The sequence below is a fragment of the Acinonyx jubatus genome, chromosome A2 (genome assembly GCF_027475565.1).
Source record: "Acinonyx jubatus isolate Ajub_Pintada_27869175 chromosome A2, VMU_Ajub_asm_v1.0, whole genome shotgun sequence".
NCBI lineage: Eukaryota > Metazoa > Chordata > Mammalia > Carnivora > Felidae > Acinonyx > Acinonyx jubatus.
In genome coordinates, this window is record NC_069383.1 from 97,769,279 (window position 1) to 97,782,174 (window position 12,896).

At 45.3% G+C, this 12,896-nt stretch overlaps 1 protein-coding gene across 2 annotated transcripts in view; it reads right to left on the minus strand.

Annotated features, from left to right (window-relative positions):
- EGFR (epidermal growth factor receptor) overlaps positions 1 to 12,896 on the minus strand; it is a 209,828-nt gene that overhangs the window by 134,312 nt on the left and 62,620 nt on the right. The window contains exon 1 of one of the 2 annotated variants that reach the window (XM_053218690.1): positions 1,629 to 5,388. The exons of the other annotated variant lie outside the window; for it this stretch is intronic. Within the exon in view, the coding sequence (XP_053074665.1) occupies positions 1,629 to 1,707 (79 nt within the window). The 5' untranslated portion in view covers positions 1,708 to 5,388. Of the gene's footprint in view, positions 1 to 1,628; positions 5,389 to 12,896 lie in introns of those variants that run through there. 2 annotated transcript variants of the gene reach the window in all.

Consider the following 12,896-nt stretch of genomic DNA (forward strand, 5'->3'; position numbering starts at 1 on the left):
CCCCGGGTAATCACAGGGAAAGTCAGATGACTGTGGAGGCCACATGCCCCAGGTGCACCCTGTAATTTGTATCATAATGAACTATTACCTTAGCAAAATCATGGGCCAGGCATTTAATTTGCAAGTGCAGATGCCTGGCAGTTGACGTGAAAATTACTCTGAAATTACCCCTGTGTAATCTGAACAGCCAGAAGTGTGACCAAGGTTCCTCAGGGAGAGTTGCACATGGGAAATTGCAGGCTGTGGGGTGACATTTCCAGCAAAGGTGTTAGGTGCACCTGTGTTCTGACTCATGAAGAAGTCCTAGAACATTTCCTAGGAAATGTTTTGCAGCTTCACAGATTAGATTTTGGGGTCTTCCTGGGGTCCCTGAGACCCAGAGGGCCTCCCCTGAATTGATCCCATCTTCAGAGTAGAGGCACATGGGGACCCAGAGTACAGAGTCTGAAAACAGGCTTTCTTCTTGGAGGTGACCATCGTGTTCCTGACTCGGTACTTCAGGCTTCATGGGCTGTTTATGCAGATGAGAGAGGAATGGGCACGTAGCACAGGTGCCACAGATGTGGGGAAGAATGAGCTTTTTACTCTCCTCCCTTATATCAAGGTTTGAGGAAGAAGATCACGATTTACATTTATCTCCCTCCCTGTGGGCCACCTCAATCAGCTGCCAACACACATTCCCTTCCCCCCTCTGATTACACGATTAAGAAGAGAAGCTACCACAACCAGTTCCTTTCTTCCATGGCCCGCCACACGGGAGGGAGGAGCTGAGGAGGAGGAGGAGGAGAGACCGATGCACGTCGGGTGTTAGGATGTCTCCCGCTCACCTGCACAAGTTCCTGTAAGCTGTGAGTCAGTCAGCCCTTTCTGCATCCTGACGAGAGCAGGGCAGGGCTGGGGCTAACCTGGGGACACTGGTGTTCACGCACTGATAAACCTCATGGGGAACCTTCTAACTCGTCACAACATCACAAAAATCGTATGAGAAAAATGCCACTCTCTGATTCCTCCTTCAAAGTTTGATCTTGTTCTGAACACTCCTAATAAAAATCATAAATCCTTGGTGTTCGTAAAACACGTTTTGCCATACCTTTTAAATGCTTTCCATGCTTCCGGTGCAAACTGCCTTTTGTTAAAGCGATGGCCCTTCCTATTGTGGTCACATAGACTCAGACTCCTAGAGTGAACATCCCTGAGATCCCCACCCTGCAACAATTTCACTCAGTAGGCACCAGGCAGAGTCTAAGAATATGCATTTAAAAACATTTTTTAAATGTCTATTTATTTTTGAGACAGAGAGAGAGAGAGAGAGAGTGAGTGGGGGAGGGGCAGAGAGAGAGAGAGAGAGAGAGAGAGAGAGATACAGAATCCGAAGCAGGCTCCAGGCTCTGAGCTGTCAGCACAGAGCCTGAAGCGGGACATGAACTCACGAACCGCGAGATCCGACTGAGAAGCTTAACCGAGTGAGCCACCCAGGCACCCCAGATTATACATTTTTAATAAGTGCCATTGCTGGCGTTAACGCTAAGAAACGTTGGGATTAAAGGGATTGTGAATCATGCTCAGAACACAGACTTATACACACGTAATTGAGAAGCGTCTCGAAATGAATATAAAATAGTGCTCACGTGAACTGCTGTGCTGGGCACCACGACACGGTTTTGCCGACTTCGAGTTCTCGATGGAAAACGCGCAGCCTCTGAGCATTTGTGGTCAGATGTGAATAGCACCCTCGTGGCGGTGGGGGAAATATTTTCCCTTGTTTCAAGTGGGCAGTGGGAGCAGTGAAAGCCTAAGTAAACTCTGACCATTAGATAATGGGCCATTATAACTCTGGACGACTTCCTGAATGGCTCTAAAAAAATGGGTTTCTCATTTCCTGCCTGCAGGAAAGAGAAATATTAGGATAGGATTGTGTACCAAAAAAATGCAAGCGTGCAAGCCTGCAACAGGAGGTGGACAGAGCACGGGAGAGGGGCACGGGGTGGGGGAGAGAGGGAGAGGGAGAGACCGATTCATGGCTTAGAAGGGAAAACACAAAGGGAAAATAAAAATGCTGTTCTCTCATGGGCCGTCAAAGCCCCACATCTCACACGTCCCTCTGGCTCGGCCTGCCAGCTGCTGTTTGTCCACAGCTGGGTGGCCACCCTCCATCCTTGCCCCCCCCCACCCCCCCCGCCTGGGCAGGGGAGTCAAGGTTGCCCAGGCTGGGGGTCTCACCCCGGTACCCTGAGCAGCAGGGCGGGCAGACAAAAGGAAGGGGAGAGCGATAAAAGCAGGACAGAAAAGAGTCACCCTGCAGCTCCTATTAAAGCAGAAAACTCTGGAATAGATGGTTTCATTCCAAGAGACTGCCAGGAAAGAAAAGACGTGGCCGACAGAAAAGCCACAGCTTCATTTTTTCCCAGACTCTAGTGATATGTCTTTTCATGCTCTCTTTTCCTCCAAGGGAGCAAAATCATCTCACTTTTTTGGATTACCACAGGCTTTTTTTTTTTTCTTTCTTTTTTTTTTATAAATCTTACAAGCTGTCATTATGGTTTTAAGGCATTAAGAGTGTCCCCGGCTCAGAAGCCCCTGATTCTGTACTGACCAGCTGCGTGAACCTGAGCAAATCACCCTCTGAGATTCACTTTCCTCCACTGGACACTGGAGATATTAAGCAGGGAAATTGTGAACCAATATAGAAATTACACAATTCATGAAAATTACTTAGCACAGGGCCTGGTATATGTAAGTGTTTGACAAACAGCAGCTTTTTTTTTTTTTCTTTTTCTTACATTTATTTATTTTTGAGAGACAGTGAGCGCACAAGTGGGGACGGGCAGAGAGAGAAGGACACAGAATCCAAAGCAGGCTCCAGGCTCTGAGCAGTCAGCACACAGCCTGACACGGGGCTTGAACTCACAGACCGTGAGATCATGACCTGAGCCGAAGTTGGATGCTTAACTGAGCCACACAGGCACCCCAACAGCAGCTTTTAAAATACTATTAATAATGGTTTTAAACGAGGTCCAAGGCATAAAGGAAGTCGTTAGTGGAAGAAGGTCATGTGTTCCTGGGGCAGAGTGATGTTCAAATCATGAGTATTGTCCAACTCAGGGTCCCATGAAACATGGGGCTAAATACACATGAGCTTGAATTCTGCATCCCCGCTGTGTCTCGTGGGGCCGGGATGAACCCCCATTTCCTTATCTTCACAGTAAAAAGTGAGTTTGTGAAAATTAGGAGATACAATGTAGGCGTTCAGTCGGTGATGAGTTTAAGCCGCACACAGGGCTCTGTGCTGACAGCCTACTTGGGATTCTCTCTCTCTCCTCTCTCTCTCTCTGCCCCTCCCCCACTTGTGCTCTCTCTCAAAATAAAGAAAATTTTAAAAAATTAAAAGAAAAAGAGGTATGATGTATAAAGAACCTAGTGTTGCCAGGAGACAGAAACCTCAAATGCCAATTCTCTCCTCTGTCCTGATACTTAGCAAATCTTATTTAGCAGACTTTCACACCACTCACTTTATGGTATGGCTAAAACTAAATTTCTAAATGTTCAGGGATTCTTGTCCAGTTACGTCAGATGTATTTTCAGAAAGTAGGAGAAATATTAGTTTTGAAGCACCAACCAAGTACTGACTCTTTTGTTCCGTTGGAGAAGAGAATCATCCTCATTTTATAGAGAATCAAATGGGCCCAGTAAGATGCAGCCATGTCTGGGGTTCAAAGAGCACAGAGCCTACCTGACCCCGGAGCCCATGCATTTTCCATGCCACCAAACAGAAACCCGTGGAAAAACAAATGCACGCTGGAGACCTCAAGAATACAGGAATGACTTGGGTTTTTGTAATATTGAGAGGATTTGTAGGAATGCAGTGCAAAGAGGGTGACTACGTGTCAACTCCCATGCCTCCGGCAAGATCCAACTCATAATGTGGCTGTTAGTATTTTTTTTTTTCAACCTGGTATGAGTCCCTTACATGATTAAATACGAACTACCTGTGCGAATGTTTTTATTCAAGGCAGGCTGACTGCTGTCCACTTTCGAAGGCTGCTGGTGTCCTGATTTTCTGTTGCTACAAGGATCATCTCAGGTTCTAGAGACCCAGAGAAGGCAAGGAAGTACCTTCCTTGGATCTGAGCATGCCCTTCATTCCAATGAAAACGTGCCACTGCCACGTTTCTGCTGTTTTTCTGTTTGCTAAAGATTATGGACCCGCCGTACTCCTCTGGAATTCAGACAAGTCACTGAACTGAGGGGGCCACGAAGGAATGCAGGCGAGCACCGGGCTGGAATGAGTGCCCCAGGACACCTCCTCACTCCCATCGGAGGCCAGAACACCAGCATGCCAAATTCCTCCTCCCCATAACTGCCCTCCAGCAACCTGAAGACATTATATCCTCCCTTTGTTTTCCCTCAGAAAAACATCCCGCTCCACCTCTATCTGTTGCTGTGACTTTTTCCCAGTGCCTTCCCCACCTCTGGGCCTGATCCGGTTTGCAAACACCCCTCCCCCGTGCAGCTCTGGAACTGAGCACTTCTAACCGACAGAAGCTTGTCCAGCTTCCCATTTCCTTCTTATCCCTTACTGCAATTCAACCCAAATGAGAGATGGATAATACTCTGGCAATCAGGCAAATGGCAGCAGGGAAGGCACTTTGCAGAAGTCATTAAAGTCCCAAAGCGAAGTGGAGCTAGCCTGGGTGGGCCTGACTCAATCAGGTGAAAGCTTTTAATAAATGTCTGCGCCCTTCCTGGCAGGAGATACTCGAAGCAAACAGTTCTTCCGTGAACAGGCCCCAGAAAGGGGCAGCCTCTAGGAGCACGGGCCTCAGTCCTGCCGCCTCCAGGAGCTGGATTCTGCCAACAACCCGGATGAGCCTGGAGAACAGTGAGCTCCAGATGAGAACCCGGCCCGATCACAGCCTTGGGAGTCCCCAGGAACACAGGCATGGAAACAGTGCGATGATATGTGTGTGTTGTTCGAAGCCACGACATTTGTGGTAACTTGTGACAACATCACGGTCTGGGCTTTTATTTCATTATGGTAAAAACTACCCCAACTGTTTTTCATAGGTGCGTTTATTTGTTAGCCAGCTTTCCTCTACCCTGTGTCTCGGCAGCTGGCTTTGGCCTGACCTTGTCACGGATAAAGTCCCTAATTCTGTCCGTTTATCATGGGCTATGTTTTAGGATCCTCATCTAGCCAACCTGTGTGTTATCATCTCTCCTCATTTCTTGTATTCAGAAAACCTGGGTACTCACTGAACCTGGACAGTCATTCCTAGCATGCTGCCACTGACCCATGTACATAATAACATACAGACACAGGGGATTTCATTTCACCAAAGACTCCTCAGTATATTTAAATGTTAATGGTTGGTTGCGTTGTATTAGTGAACACACACACACATATATATATATGTGTGTGTATATATATATACATATATATATGTGTGTATATATATATACATATATATATGTGTGTATATATATATATACATATATATATATTTTTTTTACTTTTTAGAAGTTTATTTATTTATTTTTGAGAGAGGGAGGGAGGGAGGGAGGGAGAGAATCCCAAGCAGGCTCTGTGTCATCAGCACAGAGCCCGATGCAGGGCTTGAATCCACCAACCGCGAGATCACGACCTGAGCCGAAAGCAAGAGTAGGATGTTTAACCGACTGTGCCACATGGGTGTCCCTAGTGCACATATTTCTAAAACACAATTTTGGCTAATGAGTAGCAATTTATTTTCAGGGAAAAGAGAATTCTCTTTCCTCAGTTTCCAATAATCATCGGTAGACCCACCATAGGTCTCCACTTGGCCTAGAAGCAAGCTCTGGATACGTATGATGCCTCACGGGATCACTTCTGTTACAATGCAGATAGGTTTTCCTGCCCCTGTATGAACTAATGGTTGTCATTCTCATAATGCGCTCATCAAAGGCAGTATTCTACAGACAGCTCTAGACCTTTGGCACAGGCATCTGCTACAGTCCTTCCGGGACTATGGCGTGGGCTCAGTGGAGTGAGTCATGAAGAACATCCAAAGGAAGTCCTTCACTTTAGAGGGCCCACACTTCATCTGTCTGTGGCCCTGTTGATACTGCAGTGGTTGAGACCACCAAAATCAAAGTCCCCAAGGAGGAGTGTGTAAATGACTGTTGGGAGTTGAATTGTTCAGTAAGACATGTTCAAGTCCTAATCTCTGTCTGGTACCTGTGAATGTGACCTTATTTGGAGACTGGTACTTTGAAGATGTAAGTAAGTTAAAGTGAGGTCACACTAGATTAGGGTGGGCCCCTAATCCAACGACTCGTGTTCTTTCGGGAAGAGGGAAGTTTCAACACGTATACAGAGAGGAGAATGACGTGTGATGATGGAGGCGAAGATGGGAGTGGCTCGTCCACAAGGCAAGGAACACCAAGGATTTCTGGCAACACCAGAAGCTAAGACGACGCAAGGGAGGATTCTCGCCTACAGGCTCTGTAGGAGCCAGCCTCTGCCTTGGTTTTGGACTTCTGGTCTCCAAACCTGGGAGAGAATAAATTCCTATTGTTTTAAGCCACCCAGTTGGTTGTAATCTGCTATGGTTGGTTGTATTTGCTGTTAGTTATTAGGGAACTAATACACTATGATTGCCTGGAACCAGCCACTCCCACCATACCTCCAAGTGAGGGTCTCAGACAGAGGTGACTTCCAGAAATGCGTGAAGGAGTGGCCTACTGCATATGTAGACAGAGGGACTGACAGTCTATAAGGGGCCTGAAAATGCAGACCTTGGACAGTAATGCTTCATGAAACAAATCCTTGTTTGAGGTTCTGGAAAATAACCATATGAAGATGCTTTGCTCCCCTCGGTGGTTTTGTGTCTGAGGAATCTGCCACCAGCTGAGTTTAAATACGCTGTTTCTTTGCGAGTCATAGGTAGGAGACAAAGGAAATGAAAGGAAAACAAAGATGCTTAGGAAGAAAGTGTAGGGTAGGGGGGCAAAAGGGAAAAGAAGAGAAGGTGAATAAGGTGAGGTTGATGCATCTCCTGTAGATGCATGAGGTTCAAGGCTACCCCTCTACTCAACCAGGTCCTGTGAACACAGTAATTATGTCATGCAACTTTACCTACAGCTATATGTATATGTCATGATTTCAAAATGCATTTTGTACTTTGGTTTGGTTAAAAATGCTCAAAAGCCACTGAACATTTCTATTTGGCAGCCTTTCTGGTGCCAACTTTTCGTGAGTCTACACGTGGCTTCAAAACTCCTTACAGAATAAGCAAGAAAACACTTAACAGCATGTTCTGGAGAGAGGAAAACAGCTTGCAAATTAAAAACAAACAAACGTCACCCACTCTGCTGCCAGCAGGCACCCAGGAGCTGTGCAGAAATGGTCACTCCTGTTCCAGGGTAATCTGGCAATCGCCAATATCTAGGGTACATGTCCCAGGCCGACACTACATCAGAAGATAATGTTCCTTTTGCTCCCAAAAGCCCACAATTGATAACTGCCCTGTTAATCATTTCCACTCCCTATCTGCAAGGAGCCTTGCCAAGCAAGGCACATTTCAAAATGCTTTCTGTTTAAACGGCTATTGCTTTTTCCATGAGGAAAATTCTACCTGTAAAGAAAAAAAAAAGTCCTACCTGGAAAACTCTTTGATATAAACGTGGCAATCAGGAGTACCTTCCAAGCATTCAAAATACAGGACTGAGCTTTCATTCTTTGATGTACACCTTTTGCGGGGCATTTTCCTAATGTGCAGTGACATGGGTTGGTATGTGGGGGCGGGGGGAGCTTACCATCACCAGCACCCCCACCTCCTGATAATGATTAATGTCACTGGGTCACCTTAGATTGTAGCTCAACATAGAGGAATCTTCCCCATTCGTTCCTACCACACCCAGGTTGCAGTGACTGATATTTGTTAAAAACACAACAAATATAAACAAGAGCTTCTGATGATTAGAGCTATATAATAACTCTTGAAATCAGGTAGTCTTTTCTCCAAATGGTGCTAGAGCAGTTGGACATCAGAGGCGAAAGAATGACCTTCTAACTAACCCTCACACACTGTACAAATATTAACTCCAAACGGATCCCAGATTTAAGTCTCAGATGCAAAGCTATGAAACTTTTGGAAGATATCATAAGAGAAAACCTTCAAGATTTGGATTTTGGTACAAGGTTCTTAGATGTGACATAAAAAGCATGAGCCATGAAAGAAAAAAAAAATGGAGAAATCAGACTTCACAATTAAAAACTTTTATTCAGCAAAAAACCCATAAAGGGGTTGAAAAGCTACAGACTGAGAGTAAATATTTGAAAACCACGTGTCTGCTCAAAGACTCATATATAGAATACACAAGAAGCTCCCAAAATATACAAATGCTCACTTCTGGCAACAGCCTAAATGTTTCCAGCTCTGGAAGATGCCCGGGCCAGGGGAGAAAGGGCTAGTTTCTCACAAATGATTGGCCTCTTCCTTTTCTCTCCTCAGGTATTTCAGATCCTTCACCACTGATGGAAGGGAAGAAGAAAACAGGACCCACGTCTCAGGTGTGAAATTTAAGGGGGCACCAAAAGACTATAATCAGGACAAATAATATTTATTGCAATATTAAAAAAATTTTTTTTAATGTTTATCTACTTTTGAGAGAGAGAGAGAGAGAGAGAGAGAGAGAGAGAGTTTGAGCAGGGGAGGGGCAGAGAGAAGAAGACACAGAATCAAAAGCAGGCTTCAGGGTCTGAGCTGTCAGCACAGAGCCTGACACGGGGCTTGATCCCACAGACCGTGAGATCATGACCTCAGCCAAAGTCGGATGCTTAACCGGCTGAGCCACCCAGGCGCCCCCTTGCAATATTTTTAATAACCTGAATTAATGTCATAAAATCCATGATGGACCAAGTATCAAAACGTAATGCACACAGGATTCAATGCCCACCTCATTCGTTACCTAATTCTGGCCACAGAAGGAAAAACAATGGAAAGAACACAGCTTTCGGGGTGGGTGTTTCAGTTTATTTTCTCAGGTGATTTTCAGCACGTACTGAGGACCATTCGCGCTCCTCCTGTGTCTGATGGCAGCCACTCCAGGCCCCTCTTCTGCCCTGCGGCACTGAGCCCCCACAAAGCGTCGGCTTGCTCCCCTGTCTGCCCCCTTCCGACCCAGGGATCCCTGCTCTGTCTTCTCCCCTCTCCGGGTGCTCCATTCCAAGCCCCTCTGTGGGTGTTTCTTCTCCACCCAGCCCCGGACGTTGGCCCATCTATTCCTGCCTCAGTCTCCCCGGTGGGCTAATTTACTCCCTGCTCCCTCCTGCTGGCCAGGCTTAGGAGCCACTGCGTCCAGAATGCCTGTGGCTCAGAGCAGAAAAGAGTGAAGGACTCCTGAGCGGTGAACTCGTTTTCTCTGAACGTAAGCTCCCTGCCTGGTACCTGGAGGTGGGGAAAGACGTGTGAAAGATACGCCATGCTACCGGAAGACGTGGGGGCTCCACAAAACAGTGGAGTTCTTGAAACTCTTTCTTGTCTTTCTTACCCCATTTCTGTGTGGAGAGGGCGAAGGTGATGCTCTGGGACCCAGAAACCTAGGGCTGTCCACAGGCAGCCCAAACTTCTGTCCTCAGCAGAGCCCCATGTTGTGGGCAGGGTGCTGGGATCAGAGGAAAGGACAAAGTTTGTAAACTCTTTGTATACTTAAGTATTATCTGAAATAGTACATTCAGCATACACCCTAAGAATTAAGGGAAATAAAGTAAAAAATATATGTATATTTTTTAAATGTATATGGTACCTCTAGAGACAGTGTGGTACCTAAAGGTATGGCTGTAAGGGGAAAGCTTTTTGGCACTGCTGTGGGTTTGAGGGAAGGTATGGGGGGCCTGGAGGGCAGGCCCTCCCACCATTGGCCACAACAGCTGTTCCCCTGTTCCCTTACCTTCCCCTCCCCACACGCCCAAAGGCAACAGAAGCCTCAGGAACTGGAACGTATCACCAAGGGGGAAGGGATAAAAACTCCAAAGTCTCTAGAAAGCCAGGAGGGGCATACGCAGCCTATTCTAGACTATTTCTCCGCTCAGAGTGGGAAGCCAGGCCCACTGTGTACTTTACCCCAAGAGAGCCAGCTAAAGTGCCTCCCTTCCTCCTCCCCCTCCACACCCACAGAGCTGCTGGCTCACTACCATGGTGTTTAGCTGGTGAAACATTACAATTGTGTGAAGCCTTGCTACCCAAACAAAACAAAACTCAATGGCGTCAGAGCTTACTCTCCAGGCCCAGCCCAGGGGACAATGTCCAGCTGTCTGCTGCTGCCTTAGTTTAAAAGAAAAACCAAGGCTACCTTCAGAAAAGTACCTCCACAAGGCCTCTTTTTATGAGCATTTAACCAACTCTGGCACTGAAGCGTCTCCGTGGCCTTCCAGAACTTTTCTGGAGGGACCTGATATTTCTACTCTTGCCTGCTTTCCAGCTCTCTGCCAGACCTCGGCCATTTAGTCTGAAGACTGGGTTAGTTCCACTCAGAGGTCAATGTTTCTGTCATTTGATTACATTATAATCATGCACAGTCAATCTAGGGATTAGCTCAGGGATTGTATGGTAGGGCATGTGAAATGGCACACAACACTCACATATTTTTCACAATCAGAGAAGAAAATACAGAAGACAGATTTTTGACAAGACCAAGATCAGAAAATTTAGCAATAAAATTGTACAACTTATTTTGTGCAAAATATCTATTTACTCTTTTCACCACCCAGGAAAATAATTTCACAGTCTTAATATGCTTTCACCTTGAAATTTTATTCTATAATTATCAAAGAATTTCCGTGTGCCCGAGGTCCGATGCTAGGCACACAGATGTGTCTTTTAAAAAATGCCACATCTAGTGCAGAATACTAAACTGCCAATTTTCACTTATATTTACAAAGGCTGAAGATCTGACCTAAATATTCTTTTTGTTGGAATTTTTTCACCTAAATAATTATCTGTAATTGAGCTCATCAAGACATCAAATAAGGTTTATCAACACCTCACTACATGGCTGTTTGTTCAACTGTACTGACATATTGATATGAATGTGGATTTTTGTACAATTTTCATTCTGCCTTTCATGTACTATAATGGTAAGTGAACTCAGTTTTCAAACACCAGAACAGAGAAGTTTCAGACCCTTGGTGGCTTGTCAATTTCCCTCATTCTCTCTGTTTTACTTATCATATATTTATAGACAGCCAACAGGACAATGTCGATGACAGGATGGCAGGCATTACATAGGTCCAAATAAATAAAGGGGTGTTCAGAGTTCTATGGACATTATATTCTAGGAGAGGAGGGACGACATATATACAAATAACTCCTTGAAAAGAGAATGGGCCCTATACTCTACAAATGAAATTCAAAGGAAAAGTATTCATTGCAGGAAAAAGACTGTTGTAAGAAGCAGGGATCAAGTATTAAGTAGGTCATATTCAGGTGAGTATATTTCCTATAAACGAAATAGTTGAAGGCAGGAGAGAGAGAGAGAGAGAGAGAGAGAGAGAGAGAGTGTGTGTGTGTGTGTGTGTGTGTGTGTGTGTGTGTGTGTGTTTGCCTGGTTGTTTTTGGCTGGTGTGTATGTGTGAAGTGCGTGTGAAAATAGGTATTCCAGATGATAGAAATAAAAGGATTGACTGTCGACACTGCATTCCTAAATACAATCCACACAGTATACTGAAAATTTTAATCATAAAAATGAATAAATGCAGTGGTTATTGGGATTCTCTCTAATCAACATGACCAACTTTTACTGGGATCCCTGAATCTTGACGACAAAACTGTCTTGTGGCTCGCCTGGATGGCTCAGTGGGTTGAGCGTCTGACTTCGGCTCAGGTCATGATCTCACGGTTTGCAGGTTGGAGCCCCACGTCGGGCTCTGTGCTGACAGCTCGGAACCTGGACCCTGCTTCGGATTCTGTGTCTCCCTCTCTCTCTCTGCCCCTCCCCTGCCTGCACTCTGTCTCTCTCTCTCAAAAATAAATAAAACATTTAAAACTTAAAATTAAAAAAAAAACTGTCTTGTAGTGCCCCTTATTATGATGAGAATCGTATTTCAGTTCAGAATTTCAGTTAGGTATGCCACCTGAAAAACTAATAAAGCTCGTATATACTTTGGATCTTAATACACTTCATGCTGATTTAAAAAATGGTAATAGAATGTGCTAATAAGCAGTAGCAGTACCTCAAATGTTTTCATTTCCAATGCCCTATTTGTAACTAATTACTAATGGATAATTGCTAGGCTGGAGAAGTAGACAAGGACAATTAATTGAGGGAAACAGGCTTGGACATTTCCAGTTTCATGGAAATTATCATGTAATGTGCTTGCCTGTCTTTTTTAAAGGACTGTTATGCAGAGTTATATTATTGTACCCCCACCAACTGAAAGCCAGTCCATCTAATTTAATGGTCTTCTCAGCTGAGCAAATTCTGATTTGGAGAGTTGATTTGCATGGATTTTTTGTGCAATGCTATTTACAAACCAACTGAAAAACATAAAGCATTCCAACTCCAGAGGACACTGTGTAGCTTGGAGCTTGCCAGGGAAGGCAGCTGTGGGGCGCTTGTGGTAGCCCCTAAGCATCGTCCTCACCACTGTGGCCGGCTCTGCCCCCTGAGGTGTCCCTGTCAGAGGAACCGGAGCTTCAGGTACCCTGTGGTCATGCAGTGCAAGAAGATGTGTTCCCAAGATTCGGGAGGGGCACAGCTCTGTATCAGCTGTGATGTGTGACTGAATCTGGGGAAACAATCAGATGGACAAATTTGTTCCAAAAGGCACTGGGTTTCTTTTTTGTTTGTGTCCTTGTTGTTGCTATGTCCACTCCCCAGTGAGCATATTCTGAAATTCAATATAATTTTTCTATTAT